This window comes from Sphaeramia orbicularis, chromosome 13 (assembly GCF_902148855.1).
Source record: "Sphaeramia orbicularis chromosome 13, fSphaOr1.1, whole genome shotgun sequence".
In the NCBI taxonomy this organism is placed as follows: domain Eukaryota; kingdom Metazoa; phylum Chordata; class Actinopteri; order Kurtiformes; family Apogonidae; genus Sphaeramia; species Sphaeramia orbicularis.
In genome coordinates, this window is record NC_043969.1 from 25,564,509 (window position 1) to 25,581,542 (window position 17,034).

Genomic DNA, 17,034 nt, shown 5'->3' on the forward strand with positions numbered 1-17,034 from the left:
ATGTATAACTCATTAACACTCCAGGACTAAACTCTCCCATATTAATTCATCTAAAAAACGGATTATATGAAAGAGTGAATTCTGAGTTACTTACACTGCAAACCACGTGTTGAAATATTTGACACTTTCGGACACAGTACACCCGTGTGAGTGGTGCAGTGGATATTTCTTGCAGCGGACACCAGGACCTCTCCGGCCCCCTCCGTCTGCATCCTTTGCCTCCTCGCGCTGCCGCTCCTCTTCCTCGGCTTCTTCTTTCCAGTTTTCCAGGAGGATCATTCCCGGTCACACTCCCTCCTCACACACCCGGATCAGACTGCAGCAACACCGACCCACAACCATGGCCGTACGGGACTCTGGATATCTGCTCTTCGGACTTGTGGTCCTTTTTCACACCTGGGGAGGTAAGTCCTCCAGCTGGGTTCACTTCATACAAACAACACTGTGGACTGATGAGGGACATCCTGGATCTAATATTAAGTAAACTGATGTAAAAATAATGAAGAATGAATAATCTGCAAAGAAAATCAACTTTTTAATATTTTAGATAACTTTTGCATTACATTATTAGAACTCCACCTCCTGCAGTCTGAGTATGACATGTCCTGTCATAGGTGTGTAAACTTTAACACATGTGATATTGCACAGCCCTCTGTTGTTTACATTAATTTTCAGTAAAAACTACATAGCAGTTGTAAACCCCCACTTTGCATGCTTCAGTCTTGTAATTTATTGTGTGAATCTGGCTGTAAAAGAGCTCACAAGTTTAAGAAATGTTATTTGAAGGATATAGGAAGAGAAAAAAATGAATGAATCATGGTGATAAAAAGGGGTTTTCAGGAGTACTCATTACTTAAATGGTGAAAAAATGTTTAGAAAGTTTTGTAATGCCAAGCCAGGATTGTTGCATGCCTGCACTTTGAGAAAATCTTGCTTGTTTCTTCCACATATGAACTTCAGTACGGTCTGTTTGACTATTTTACTGCATGTATTTTTAGCTGCTGACATCCATAGAGGTTCAGTTGTAGTCAGGGAGCTCTCCGTCTGCTTTCTGTCAGCTCCTGTCTGTTTCCAGCAGGGATCAAGTGGCACGGTACTGCCCAGTGAATAGCTGAACCATGCCTCTATCACACACATAAACACTTTTCCAGACTGAGATGTAGGTCTTACTGTTTAGTGTGATGTTTGCATGGTGTGTTCAAGTCCCAGCCAAAGCAGTGCATCTACCTGTGCAGATCTGTAGTGTTTCTGTTCATTCTCAGGTGGATGTGTATGTTTAGAGTGTAGATATATAACTAGTGTTAACTGGGTGAGAGGGGCACACTGCTGTCCTCACAACCTCATGTTAGAGGAGTTTTCTTGTGTGGGTATGGTTTTACTTGTTTGCTTTCCCCCCCTCACCCTTCTTTTCCTCTTTGGGCTTCACTTCCCTCCTCTCTCGCCTTCTAAGTCTCTCCATATCTTCTTATCGCTGTTTGATGACCATGTGAACCTCCTTACCTCATGTATTGTGCTGATCTCCTGTTTAAGGCCTGATCCTGATCTCTACCAACCCCTTATTGTACTTACCAAGTCCACATCCTGGACCTCACCTTCTCTGACTCTCTTTCCTCCTCATGTCCGTCCGTGATTGCTTTGCCGCCACACCTTCACTCTATAACTACTCCACCAATACTATTTTTTGTGACTTAGTTCTGACATGCTTTTTTCATTTTGTTGGATTTCAGATAACATGATAACTATATTAAAAAGCAACTGTGACCTGTGACTAATTCTGTAAAAGCCAATCCAAAGGCCAGTCCAGTATACTTCCATCCTAGGGTTTTTGTAATCTTAAACGACAGCAAAAAACAGAATTGTCTGTGTCATTTCAACTCAATTTCAATTTGCAATGTGTAATAGATAAACTTGGAGCAAATATTTGATAATTTTTCACCAAAAGATTTACACTACATGGACAAACCATTGAGACACATTGAATTCAGATGTTTTATAGCTTTTTTCCCTAAATATCAACAATGTTTGGAACTGACACTATGTCCAGGCTGTACCACACCTTCGCCTCTTGGTAGCTGGTATATGGTCCAGCATCTCCTGTGATCCTCCAGAGGATTAAGTGGACCAGAAAATGAATGAATGAATGAATGAATGAATGAATGAAAGTTTAATTCCTATTAGGGGGCTGGTCTACAAAACTAAAACTAATTTTATATTGATTTTAATATAATTCCATTCAGTGTTTTTATGTTATCTTTATGGTTAATTTTGTTGACATTCTCATCTAAACTACTTTCAGAGTTTGTGTTTACTTCATTTTACTCAAAGTTAAAATCTGTAGATGTCTGAAGTATTGGTCATGTTCTCATCATAAATCATTTTCAACCATAAATAACAGTCTTTTAAACCTTTAAACTTAAAGAATATTGATTTGACATTTGTCATGATACTAGAAAACAATTGACATGAACTTTTTTTTTTGGAAAAGGGAAGTCCTACATGGTGTTGGTATGATGTGTTCCAGTTTAGGGCTGTGTGTTGAACTCCATGTTAATGCCTGTGGGTTTAGAATGGGGTGTCATGAAAACTCCTGTAAGTGCTATGTATACATGGCCCAGTACTTTTGTCCATATAGTGAAGACATTTAATGAAAACTAGCCTGAAATTGCATTCAATGTGTGTGTTACTGCGTTACTTTGTGCAAGGTTTTGTCTCAGTTTTCAAAGTTTTCACATTTCTGGAAAAACCCCACAACATTTTAGCTATTTTTCTTGATTATTTGCAAGTATTATGATGTATTGTCTGATTTTGAATGCATCACAGAATCACTGTATACTGATACTGTTTTTATCATGGTTGTTGTCATTGTATCATATCAGGATTTGCTCTGATTTCCACCCCTTGTTTCTGGCTCTTGGTGATATCAGAGGAAAGACAGGCATGCTGTTGAAGTAAAGCAGTGAAACGTGATAAGAATACTATTCACTTCCTGTGACATCAGCTAATCAAGCTGGGCCAAAGAGCAGTCACATTGGACCTCACTCTTTTAAAGGTCATCATTTTTGGAAGCAATGAGCCCCAGTTTCATGTGCTCTAAACAACTGACGCTCTTCAGAAGAAGCGAGCTGGTCACGGACAATAAATGCCCTTGTTGAGTCTGGACCGCAGCATAGAAAATTGAGGCTGAGATATCTGGCCGAGGATCAGCAGAGCAGAGCGGGTCTGAAATGAAAGTCCCTGTCTCTTCCGGTCAACTTCCACAGGAGGGACCACCACTTTTTCACTTCAGTGCATCTGTGTGAACAGCTGTGGTTTCATTGTTCATGGAGCAGGTTGGACGTTGTAAGGAAATAGAGATGTTTCTTTGATCTTTGATATAAGAGCATCCTGTATGTTAGGACGTCACTCACCATATCTGCTCTGACTTTTTTTTGTTTTTCTACATTTAGAAGCTTAGAAATTATAACCAGACAGTGTAATTATTTCTATTTGCTGCATGCGCTTACATACAGTTGCGGAAAAAATTATTAGACCACCCTTGTTTTCTTCAATTTCTTGTTAATTTTAATGCCTGGTACAACTAAAGGTACATTTGTTTGGACAAATGTAATGATAACAACAAAAAATAGCTCATAAGAGTTTAATTTCAGAGCTGATATCTAGACATTTTCCATGTTTTCTTGATAATAACCAAAATCACTTAAGTTCTTACATCAATATCTATGGCAATGTACTGCTAAAACAGTGTTTTTAGGTATTCCATGTTTCTTTTCTGTCTGTTTTAGTCACATGATACATACAGGAGTTAGTACTTGATTGCATAACCATTGTTTTTGGTGACTTTTGATGGTTTAATAATTTCTTCCACAACTGTACATATACACAAATTTTTGGCAGAAACATTCCACATTCCTGAATATTTCTGTGCAACCAGCTGATATTCACCATGCCATGAAACAAACTCCTTGTCTGTAGAAGGTTTGTCATGGGCACATGGTGTTTTATCTGTATCTTGAAATAAAGCCTCGAGCCGTTCACACTGTTTATGTGTTTCCATGCAACACACTCCACACAGGAGACACGGTGCAGAAAAGGAGAAGTCCACCCCTGTTTTTGATCTGGGCTATCACAGGGGCAACATTAATCTGGAGATGTCTAAAAATGTTTTGGCTAATTTAGGTTTGTTAGGGTTAGTGGAACATAATCCAGATCCCCAGAAATGAAGTCTGTAAAGGAAACAGCGCAAAGGCTCAAGGATATCAGCCTTTAAAAAATGGCATTAAAAATTCTAGCACAGTGGAACCTTTTAGTGACAATGCTTATGTAAAGACTAGCAGAGCCACAGGCGGCTGTATATTTCTGTGATAATAATAATGGAGAGGCCCCTTACAACCATGTTAGTTCAACTTTCAGCAGTTAAACAATCAAGCCTTTTCACACCTGAATATCTGAATGATGTAACCTGAGGCTTTGTGTTACATTGTGTAAATCTGATATGATTAGTTTAGAAAGCGCATAAAAGAAGTTGCATGACATACAGTAACTATGTCCTGAACTGGGCATTGGTTGGTTTGTCTGTTGGTGTATGGTGACGTCAGTGTTATCAATTCAGTGGTTATTTTTTTCTGACTGAATGAAAAAAATTAGTGAACTGAATAATTTTAGTGCTACTATATTGTCATTACTATGGCATTATTAACAGTCACACCAACTTCAGGTGTTTTTCCTATGTGCTACTATGGATAATTTTTCCTTCTTTTGGTTTCTCTTCAGTTCAATCTCGATCAAATTCACCTTTTTTCACTGTCAGTCGACTGGTCTGCAATTTAGGCTGAGATCAAACTGGAAGGTTCATAAGTCTGGACCAGTTTAGATATGCTGGTACCCTCAGATATGGTCTTTATCCTCCTGAGAACCAGCAATGATTTTCGTCCTCTGTAGTGGACAAGAGTTTCACAGCTTTACTTTACAATAAAAAATTAAAAACTTCCACTGAAAAGGACATTATATTAAAAAAAAAAAGTAGCTGAAAAAAACCTTTGCATCATGCTGTTTCCAGTTGAGGCAATTATTTAATATAAAGTAGCAAAAATGTTTACTTACTGGGTATCAGGAGGATTTTTTTGGGGGGGAAATCATGTGCTTTAGAGGTAAAATATGCTAGATCTTTAATTTCTGATAAGATGAATTGGAAAACAAATGAGGAAAGTGCTGTTTGGCCATAGATTTATAAATGTTACCGTATAAAGGATCTGAAAAGTGAATGTATTCTAATATGGACAGTATTTTAAAGTAGAACTAGTTCAGACCTATATAATTTTAGAACAGAAGGTTATAAACTGATGTTTTAATAACCTACTGTTTCAGATCAGGGCCGGGCAACACGCTGGAGTAAATCAATCAATCAAAGCTTTTCTCTCTGAAAATCATGAAAAATGCCTTAAATGATAAATCAGGATGGTTGGTTTGGAGACTGTTGTCACTCAACTGGGTGGTGTGGTGACATTTCACAGCTACAAGGTTTCATCTTCTGTTCCCAGTTCCACCAGGCCTTTCTGTGTTGAGTTTTCCTGTTGTTTTGTTGCCACATGCATGTCCTCTGGTTTCCCATCAAAAACATGTACATATAGATATGAAGCCTTCTGTCAATACCTTGATAAAGATCAGGAGTTGGCCCCTGAGCCCCTTTAATGGCAGCTCACTGTTCCTAATGTGCTATGTGTTAATGCTAATGCTAGGTACTGTGTACGTATTAACCCTTTCAAGCATGAATTATGAGAACCTTGAAGAGAGTGTTTTTATTCCTCTTTAGGCATCAAAAAAACAATTGGATTGAGATTTTTTATGAACCTTTTTTTCATGGAGTTACAAATATGTCCACTCAGCTTGACACCATGCATTTTTCCTGCAGCTAATCTGATGTTTTCTCACATTTTAACATACACTATTACTACATATTACTCACTTAATTGAGATAATATGCAAAAAAAAAAACGTTTTTCATTAAGAAAACTGTTAATTACAGTCTAATAACAATTACCAATTGATTTACACTCGAAACATGTCAGTACAGATCAGGTTTATCAAGAACAGCACAGTTACAGTAATGGTATGAATGTCAGTGTATGGGATGATGCATTAGTGTCCACTGTGTTGGCTGATATGGAACTAAAACAACTAAATCCATGAATATACAAGAGAACAGCTGTAGAATAGATGTCTACTGGAGTGACCAGGATGCATGAAAGGGTTAAGATGAGTAAAATTCAAAGACTGATTTTCTCTACAGGGATAATGAAATGAGTTAACCTGTTTTTGGAACCTTTAAAAATGCCACCAGTTTGCTTCTTGTACTATATAAATTGCCAATGTGTTCATCCATTCATATATCCCCCTGAGACCCAGTTATGCATTTTTGTCTTCTGTAGTTGACAAGAGTTTCACAGCTTTATTTAAAAAACAAAAGTCCACTGAAAAGGACATTATATATATATATATATATATATATATATATATATATATATATATATATATATATATATATATATAAACACATCTGGAAAAAAAACAACTGTTGCATAAGTTTCCAATTAAGGCAATTATTTAATGTAAAATGGCCAAAATGTTTACTTACTGGGTCTCAGGAGGATATGTCATATACCTTAAGTAAAGACATAGAGTCATGTTTTATCTTCAGTTCATGTAACTAGACAACATTTGATTTAAATTATAAATCTTCATTGGACGTAATTTTTTGTCCAGCTCTTTTTCAGACAGAGGTCTATATTTACCTGCATCCTGATATAAATGGATCATTGTGTCATGTCTTGGATTGTTTTGATCATAAGCACCATGGAGAGGGCATTTCCTGGCTGGTCACTGTGTAGGATCAAGTGTGACTATAATGGATTTGTTGTGTTCTGTATCTAAATATAAAAGTTGTTCCTTCCTTCTTTTTCTCTCTTGAAGCCCTGTCTGTCGATCTGGAGTCTGTCAGACCTTCTTTGACCTGTTAATGATTTAATCAAATTGTTAATCTTGGAGATCAATGTAAAACAAATGGTCTCATGATGGTTGTACATAAGGTCAGAAAATCCAAACACACGCCTAAGGAATTAGCTGATTTTCAGACTGTGAGAGCAAGACATGGTGCTTTCAGTGTGTTTGTTTTGAGTGTTTTCATAGTAAAAAACAATGTTTTGATGTGGTTATTCCCTGCTGAGCTGCATAATGGGTTGAAGCTGTGCACTTGGGAGCATGAATTGTAGAAGCAGCAGGTTTCCTTTTACTGTTTGATCTTCCCATTGATGTGAGTAACATCCATTATCACCATTACTTGGGTCAATATAGCAAACCAGTGATGGAGAACCGGGGCTTGGTGGGGGGAGTCAGCTGCTATTGGTGGAAAAAGCTCCCATGATTCAGTGCTCTTGTCATCAGGGCCTTGTTTTGCGTTCATTTTACTGAGTGGCAGCGAATTATTGTTTGTATAATGTAGCTCTGGCAGAGAAACAATGACCGCCAAGTGTTGTTGAATAATATTGTACTATCAACTCTTTTTTTGCCAAAGTCCAAGTGGTCTTATACTTGTTTACTGTACAAAAGGAAGGAAGGCAGCTGATACTATGGTTTGTTCTGTTCTCATTAATCAGAATGGGAAAACACCACTCTGTTAGCAGTATTCCTTAGTAAAACATTCTTTTTAGCTTGAAATGGGTAGATGTTTTCTGCAGAACATGTCACAGTAAAAGTTCTTGCAGTGTATTACAGCACAGCTGATTTTAAAAGCAGCTTCAGTGATTGTGAAATGAAAACCTCAATGCAATATCAGCCTCGTCTGCAGATGTGCAATGAGGCATTTCATCTGTAAGTCATATTGAGGGCTTAACACCCATTTGACGTCTTCAGTCTACTCTGATGTATTGCTCCATATTTGACTGCAGGGCAAATCCATTCATATCAGAGGGTGTAGATATCACCTTCAGTGTGCACGGCCTCTGACGGACCAACCCCCCCACTTCACAGACACCACTGCTCAAACAGGCTTTGAAGTCACAGACAGATGGACAGCTGCTTACACCTGGTGCCCTTACAACCTCGACAACACACACACGATCAGGGAGACTCACACACAAATACACACACACTGAGAAACAACATGTGCCTGCTCTTTAATGACCTGTTGTCATCATGTGTTATTTTTATTATAATTAGGGGTACTGTTTCACTGCTGATGACAGAAGGTAGAACGTCTGCACCCAAGTGTATCACTAATTATCTAAAAGTTTAAAGACGTTTGTGCAGGTTTCCATTCACTGTTCGTGTTTGAATATTAAGACTTGGTTTGAAGAGGGTCAGTTCATATAAAATGCCTGGATGCCTCCTTTCTGACCATCTCTGATTTGCTTCACACCTTCAGAAAATAATATTATTAGTTTTAGAAAACACCACACAAAATTAGTATTATATCTTCATTAGTTTTTGAGTTATTGATGCTTTGAAAATGGGGTGTGACTGTTTAAAAGAATTACAATCTGAAATTAACTTTGTTCATCTTTACTTTATAAACCCCAAAGTCCAAAAAAGTTGAGATCCTGAATAAAATGTAAGTAAGAACAGAAATCAATGATTTGCAAATCCCACAAACCCCTATTTTATTCACAATAGAACATAGAAAACACATCAAATGTTAGATTGGGAAAATGCAGCCTACAATTTTAAGTAATTTTTTAAGTGATGACAGTAACACATCTCTAATGACTTGGGATGGAGGAGAACAAACGGGTTAAAAAGTAAGTGGTACCAAAAAGAAACAACTGGAGAAACATTTTGCAACTAATTAGATTAACTGGCAACACAATTGAGTATAAAAAGAGTGTTTTAGAGAGTTAGTCTCTCAGAAATAAACATGGGCAGAAGTTCACCAATCTGTGAAAAAGTACATCTGCAAATTGTCAAACAATTTCAGAATAATGTTACTCAATGTAAAATTATGAACCTTTTCAATATCATTGCCTACAGTGGATAAAATAATCAGAAGATCTTTAGAAGTCTCTGTACACAAAGGACATGCCTGTAAATCAGTATTAGATGCTTGAGATCTTCGGGTCCTCAGGCAGCACTGCATTAAAACTATGTATGATTCTGTAGTATAGACGTCACTGCATGGGCTCAGGAACATTTCCAGAAACCACTCTCTGTAAACACAGTCTACACTAAACACAGGTTAAAGTTCTATAATGCAAAGAAGACATATGTGTATAATCCATGCTGTCAGGACTAAAGTTCATATAAAACAGTCTGAGGCAAAGCAGAAAACTGTTCTGTGGTCAGATGAATCACATTGAAAAATTCTTTTGGAAAAAAAAAAGAGAGGGACTGGACTTTTTTTTTTTTTTTATCAGAGCTCAGTTCAAAACCCTGCATCTGTGATGGTGTGGGGCTGCATTAGTTGTTATTAGAATGGGCAGGTTTCACATCTGGATCCATCAGTGCTGAAAAGTTTCTACAGGTTTCAGAGCAACACCTGCTCCCATCCAGAAGATACCTGTTTCATGGAAGGTCTTTCATATTTCAGCAAGACAATATGAAACCACATACTGCAGACATACAGTACATGCATACAGTCCAGACCTTTTGACATATCATCCTCACTGCATTGTATTCTGTTTCATTGCATTTTAGAATAAAACCCAAGTGCAATTAGGGTTATATTTGTACTTAAATAAATGTCTGGAAAAAGTCTGCATACGTGTTTTTAATGGCTTTTTTCTCTCGTATCTGAAAATCTAATGTTTGTAGAGGATTATTTTTAAAATACTTGCGTCAGTACGTGTTTGGCATTTGATGTTATCTGATCCAATCCCATGGATTTCATTTAGGAATGTTAAGAGGTCAGTGTGGCAGTGTTTTTAAAGCCACTTGAGTGAAAAACAATGAACACACAAACAGGATGAATGGTTTTGTTACGGCTGCAGGTGTCCAGTGGAGTTGTGTCTCAGTTTTAAAACTTACTGAACCTTGTCCACTCTGTAGGAAAGCAGGATGCAGGCCTCCGTTCCCTAACACAGCTCATTTAAGGAGCGTTTGTGTAATTTCCCCCAAGTGAGCCATTATTTCTGCCTGTGTTGAAACTTTTCTCCAGTTTTTCTCTATGTGTGATTTAATATATTCTTTAATACTTCCTTACAGTCTTCCTGATCATCTTGGTTCAAATGTACTTAACTTTTCTGAGGGATGGTTTGTTAAGTTAAACTCAGGCCACGGTTAAAACAACAACCAAACTGTTCTATGTTGTATCAGCTCTGAAGTAAACTTCAACCCTGCTGTTTTCTCTTTAGACAAACTCTCATCAGCCAAAATCATCAACATTACTTATCAGGTCGAGTGGGAAGATGCTTCTGGGATTATGTAAATAGGTGGTTCAGGAAACCACTGAGACCATATCTGTGTAAAGAATCATTTAGAATACATGCACGCTTTGATTTAGTCTCCTACTCGCCTCTCTACACCCCATATTTAGAAAAACAGTCGTCTGCTTGGTGTTTTTCTTACCCACAAATATGCGTTTTGGATTTTTGGTATGTTTTATTGGCTTGCTTTGATACACAAAAGTAATTGAGGTTTGTGTCTGGCCAGTGAAGGTTTTATTCTTATATAAAAAAAGACCAAAACTGGATGAATCTGCCATTTCTCCAACAAACACATGGAAACAAGTTTGCTGTTTGGATTAGAGAAAATGAGTGGTGATTATTTTATTGTGTTTCATTTGTAGGAGTTTTTGTCCTGAATTGAATTTATTTGACAACTTAAAACTGTTGACATATTCTCTACAAATGAAACCAGAGGATATAACACATTATTACTCAGCCCTGAATAATAACAAGCTAAGTTACTGGAGCAGATACTGAACAAAACTCTGATTGTCCTGTTGTTATTATAAATCTGTGCAGTGTCAAATTATTTTAGAATTGTTTTTGTTGCCAAATCAGACAGAAATCCAGTTTTTATAAGAGGATGAAGAGCAAAATCAATCATAAACCTCATTATATGAATTTCAGTATTAATGTAAGAGTCATAAATATTCCATGGATCTGCATATGTGCAGCTACACAAGTTAAGAAATATGCATATGACCTCATCTACCAGTTTCTATAAGTTACACAGGTTTGGAATCAGGCTTTTTCCCTCCTGAAAATGTTTCAATTATCATTTTTCTCATTCTGGGTCAAAGGTTGTTTTCGGGCCGCTGCACCAGCCAGCTGTTCCACCTTGTCAGTCGCGCTGACTCCGATGTCAAAATGATGTTTTATACATGTCGTTGGGCTTTAAGAAATAGTGATCATTCTTAGGCTTTGCGAGGGCGTGGAGTTTTACCAAAATGTTGAAATTGACACCGTTCACACTGTCACGCGGAAAATGTGATATATGAGCCATGTGTGTATTACAGAATGCATCCGGGCAAAAGTCATTAACTTTGGTGACATTGCTAAACTCACAGTTTAGTAAGAAAATCAATTTATGTCCCTTTATACCACAAAACCTTCACTTAACTTTAATTGACTAACAATAGTCTGTTGTTTAAGTTTAAGTTCTTCTTTTGTCATTTGTGATGGGTTGTATAGATTAGAATGGAGTTGCAGATTAAATGTAAGCATCATAGCTGTAGAATCTGTTATTACGAATGAAACCGCTGAAATCCATTTAGTTGCAACAGCTGCTTTGATACCCTGAATACTAACCTTTCCACAGATCTGTTTCTTGGATGCTGATGCTGTGCGTCTCTGTCTATTTAAGGAAACTAATGTGGTGAGATTATATGAGCCAAATTAAATTGTGCTCTGATAATACTGCACTGCACTCCTCATGGTCTGAGTTACTGCATGGATGGAAACATAAATAACTACATGTAGGCAAAGGTGGACTGAATGCTGTTGGTGCTGCATAGTCCAAACCCTTTTAAGTATTCTAGCCCTGCGTTAAGTTCATAAACAAGACATTCGTGAGATATACTGTATAATCAGTAGGTAGGGAGTAGGGCTGCACGATTTTGGCAAAAAAAAAAATCCCGATTTTTTCCTCTAAAAACTCGATTTTCGATTTTGATTTCGATTTTTGGGTAAAACTACAAAAGACAACAGAAGTCAGCATGTCGTTTTCGTGAGCAGCCCACAATGCAAGGCACTGCTCTGACCTCAAATCTGTGATGGGATCACGTGATGAACCCCCAGAAGTTTATTTTTTCTTAATTAAATCTTTATTGAATGAAATAGAGTATACAAACAATGTATGCAACAAGAAAATAACATAAGTTTGCCAGGGGGAATACACTATAATACAATGTCCAAATCAGAGCAAATACTTATGTTTTTTATAGCCTTTTTGTTTCCAGATTTATCTAACAGCTTTAAATAAAGTTCAACATCTTTCAAAAAATAAATAATATTTGTTTTTGTGTTATAGAACTTACATTTGTGAATGAAAAATTCAGCAAGTAAGAGGACTAAATTAATTATTAATTTTATATATATATATATATATATATATGTGTGTGTGTGTGTGTGTGTGTGTGTGTGTTGTTGTTGTTTTTTTTTAAATTTTATTTATTTATTTATTTTTTCCTGGGTATCTGGGCCCACAGAAGTGATACCAATGTAAGTCAGTGACAGGCATCAGTCGTGCATGCGTGGACCAGGTTAATATAAGTGATCCACATGCGGTTCTGTTTAAACTGAGGGATCCGTGCGTGGAATAGACTGACCCAGGACACGCTGGAGGGATTCTATCCTGGAGCGGGTGGATGTGTGTGGGCACAGGGCTGTCTGGGCTCCTCTGCTGAGGCTGATGACCCCGAGACCCGGACCCGGATCGGAAGAAGACAGTACGGTACGGATCCGGGACAACGGAAGATGAGTGATCCGCATGCAGTTCTATTTCAGTTGCGGGATCCGTGCGTGAAGCCACGGCTTACATTGCTATAAGTACTGCGGGCTCATGAACACATTTAAAGTCCGGCCATTGCACGGAGTTCTGTGACAGACCGCTGTCACTGATAGGAGGAGGAGCCTACGGGAGCCCGCAAGCGCACGGCCCGCAGGCACGAGAGAGATGAAATCGATTTTACGATTTCCCTTTTTTAAAAATCGTCCTAATTAAAAAATCCGATTTCGATTTAAAATCGATTAATCGTGCAGCCCTAGTAGGGAGAGAAGCAGTGTAAGGATTAAGGCAGAGAATTTGTGTGACAATGTCTGATTACATTAAGATGTTCTAAAATAAAACTCAAAGACGCACCTTTTTACCCACAAAAAGGTATTATCAGAAAATGTAGTCAGAGGAGAAAGGCTTTTAACACCAGCATCTGCAGAGCTGCAGGGCACACAGACATAGAAATCTCTGGAAAGCATCAGGAAGACATTAATGCAACAGAACAGAGGAATATATGAAGTTATTCCTAAGTATTCACTGTAATACTATATTTCTAAGTTAGAAGCATGTGCAGGTTTGATGCTTGAGGAGACGTGTCTTGTGTTTCTTACTTGGTAAAGTTATTATTTAAAGTCACTAGAAGGTTGGAGATGTGATTCCCAGACCACATGCAAAACTGTTGCAGTGAACTTTGCAGTGCAAACCTCAATGTGTGATTGATTATATCCAGCATGATATACAGTTGAGTGTGTTCATGCGAACAGTTTATAACGTCATGGAGAAAAAACAGGCATGTGCTTTAGATTTGTGACATGAAAGTGAAGGTTAATTTAAAACCAGTGCAGAGGGCAACGTCGAAATTTCTCAACTTTCTGTTTTTCACTTTCATTGTCATTGTACCAAATGCATATTTAAAGAGATATAAAGTGGTTTTATAACTGTTATGACATTTTAACTGGTATAATATTGGTGTCAGTAAAGATAATTGATCAGCACTGGAATGCAGAGTGAGCTCATCCACAGACCTCAGCTCAGTCACTGCTGGGTAGACTTTAATTTCTGATGGAGAAATTGTGACTTTTCTGTGTGACACGGTGAGTTATGTTCTCCTTCACCTCCTGTCTGTGCTCTGAGGTCAAACACTCACAGAGCTCTCTCTGTCCTTCTGCCGCATGTTAGCAATGTGAGAAAGAAGCACTCTCTGCTCGACTGAGGGCCTCTTCACTCTGGTCTCCTCTGCTCTTGAGTGTGATGGAGTGTGTTACTCATTCATGACTAATTACTGCAGAGGGTTAACAGCTCAACTGTGGTCAAGTGAAAGTAATGTATCACTAACAAACCCATCTTCTGCTGCTTTTCCCTGAATTGACCAAAGAGATGTGATGGGAGTATGAGCTAAGATTGGTCTTTGCTGGTTTTATTTTATGGTAGATGTTCTACAACGGTTTACGGCAGGGGTAGTTCAGGGGCCACATACAGTCCAGTATGATCTCAAGTGGGTCAGACCAGTAAAATAATAGTATAATAACCCATAAACAATGACAACTCCAAACTTTTCTCTGTTTTAGATGGAAAAAAGTGAAAAAATTGAAAAAAATTGGAAAAAATGTGATTAACCTGAACAACCATGAACAACCTGAAATTTCTTAAGAAAAATAAGTGGAATTTTAACAATATTATGTCCCAGCTTATCATTGAAATGTATGCATTAGAACCTACAGATCACAGTCGATCTACAAATACATAAAACATTCCGTAACAGGTATAACTTACTTCTCTTAAGACATTTCAGGCTGTTCATATGTCTTCATGTTGTTGACATTTTTTTGTGAAAAGAATGAATGATTGAATGATTATTTGTTTGCTTTTCCTTTTCACCTGATGAACTACTTACATTAAATTAAATGTGTACAGCATTGAGCATTTTCATTATAAGAAAAAAAAAAATCAACAACAAAAACAAATCTACCATCTCAACTTAATACTCCTGAAGGATTTTATACTTAAGGCATTGTTTAAACTTTGTCAAAGAAGTGAACAACTTAAATTCATCATAAAGTTCAGTCCATAATTTCACACCCACAATCCAAATACCTCTAAACTTCACATTTGTCCTCACTTTAGTCCATTAAAGTACAAGACAGTTTGTAAATGCAAACATTTTTATGTCACTTGACTTTTTTTTTACACTAAAACAAAGATAAATATTAGAAGTTGATCATTATTTGTAGGTTACTATGATAGTATTTTATTGGTCCTGCCCACTTGAGATCAAATTGGGCTATATGTGGCCCCAGAACTAAAATGATTTTTTTGACTGTTAATATCTTCAGTCACAAATTCATCTAACGGCCTGGACTGGACCCTTTTGCAGGCTGGTTTTGACCCACGGGCCGTATGTTTGACACCCCTGGTTTCATTTGAAGTTCTGGTTGTCTGAAGTCACCCTTCCAGTGACCCCCTGATCAGGAGCTGAACTGACACAAGTGCAGACCAGCAGCTTGTCAGGATCTTTGTCTTTTTGTTCATGGTTCAAACTGCTTAATAATGGATGTTGTTTTCCTGAAATAAGGCTGTGTGCTGATCTAATGCCCATTAGAATCCTTTTAACATAATGCAGCCTGTCGGCCCTCGGCCATGACACTGTGCCACTGACTCCGCAGAGGAGACTGATGTGTTTGTTGTGGCTAAACAGTGTTTAGTTACATCAGATCCCTGTTAGGAGTTGACTTTTATGGCTTACTCTTCTTTCTGGCTTTAGTGTTTGCCTGTGGTGGACATTTATAGACTTTTCTGTCGCATAAGCATAAACAGCAAAGTGTTAGATGTTTTTTCTTCTTCTTCAGTTCATTGATTGTTTTATGTCTCATGGTTTAACTGGGTTTATTGTTAGATCTAGATCATGGAGGTCACAGCAGACAGAATGTAGAATGGATGATTTGATTCATCTTTATTGATTTGATTTTATTCAACCCTTTTCCAAGGAAAAACAGCTGATGAATCAAAAGGAATCTTTGTTTTCTGTTGCTTCCTCAGATCATAGCATGTGAGATATTTTAAATCATCTTTTTTATTTGTACTGTGGTAAAGAGGCAAAGCTTTTGGCAACAAGAGCATGTGAGTCAGAGATGGGTGCACATGAAAAACTGGTACTGTTTTCCTGAGAGACATTTATATGATGTTGGGCAAGTTCCAGTTCAGTTCAGTTTTTATGAAACATGATACTGATACATGATACTAGTGTGTGTTTCTATCTCATAGCTGCCATATTATTACACATATATAATATATATTGCTGAAACACATCTGCAGAAGCACTAAAAGGTGACAGAAGTCAGCTCCTTTATGATTCATGCATGTATCCCGTGAGTTAGGGGTGTGTGTACATATCTTTTAGTGTTCATTTGTGTGCATCTGCAGACTATATTTAGTCACAATATGTCACACATCTCATACTTGTGAAGCCATGTCATGGGACCTTTCTCTCTGCGTTTCTTCAGCATCAAAATCAGCACTGTATAAAAATATTGTCCCCGTTGGCCTTTCCCATACTTTCAAGCAGCCTGTGTTATTTTATTCCTGCCTGCTCGCTGAGTGGCCATGTTTCAGAGTGGGACGTGGGAAAGAGGATGGAGGGGGTGTTTGTACCACCATGGGACTGAACATGAGGAAGTGGCCCTCTGAGACACACACACACACACACACACACACACACACACACACACACACACACACACACACACACACACATGCATACACACACAGTCTAAGTAGGCATACATTTGTGAGATTGTGAGAGTAATTCTAGTGTTTTTTTTTTAATTTTATGGGAGCCGTACAGTCGGACATGGGAATATGGCTGCGTCCCACATGAAGTCAGAAGTCATACATTCAGTGCATATTTTACATGTGCGTGTGTGTTTGTGCGTGGGCATATCAAAATAGCTGAGTGTGGAAAGTTTGAGCCAAGAGGAGTGGGTTTTGTTGCCAAGTAGTTATCGAAGTGTGCAGAACAGAGTGAACTCTCTTTGGAGTGTAACTGCTGACTGAAGACCAAAGAGCTGCTTATCAAAGAGGGATTAGCCTCAGGTCGGTGAACCTGTGCGACTT

General features: G+C 37.9%; 1 protein-coding gene across 3 annotated transcripts in view; it reads left to right on the forward strand.

Annotated features, from left to right (window-relative positions):
• Positions 1 to 216: 216 nt before the first annotated feature.
• Positions 217 to 17,034, forward strand: part of mcamb (melanoma cell adhesion molecule b) — a 56,510-nt gene continuing 39,692 nt past the window's right edge. For all 3 annotated transcript variants that reach the window (XM_030151804.1, XM_030151805.1, XM_030151806.1), the window contains exon 1: positions 217 to 404. In XM_030151804.1, the coding sequence (XP_030007664.1) occupies positions 341 to 404 (64 nt within the window). In that variant the 5' untranslated portion in view covers positions 217 to 340. The remainder of the gene's footprint in view (positions 405 to 17,034) is intronic.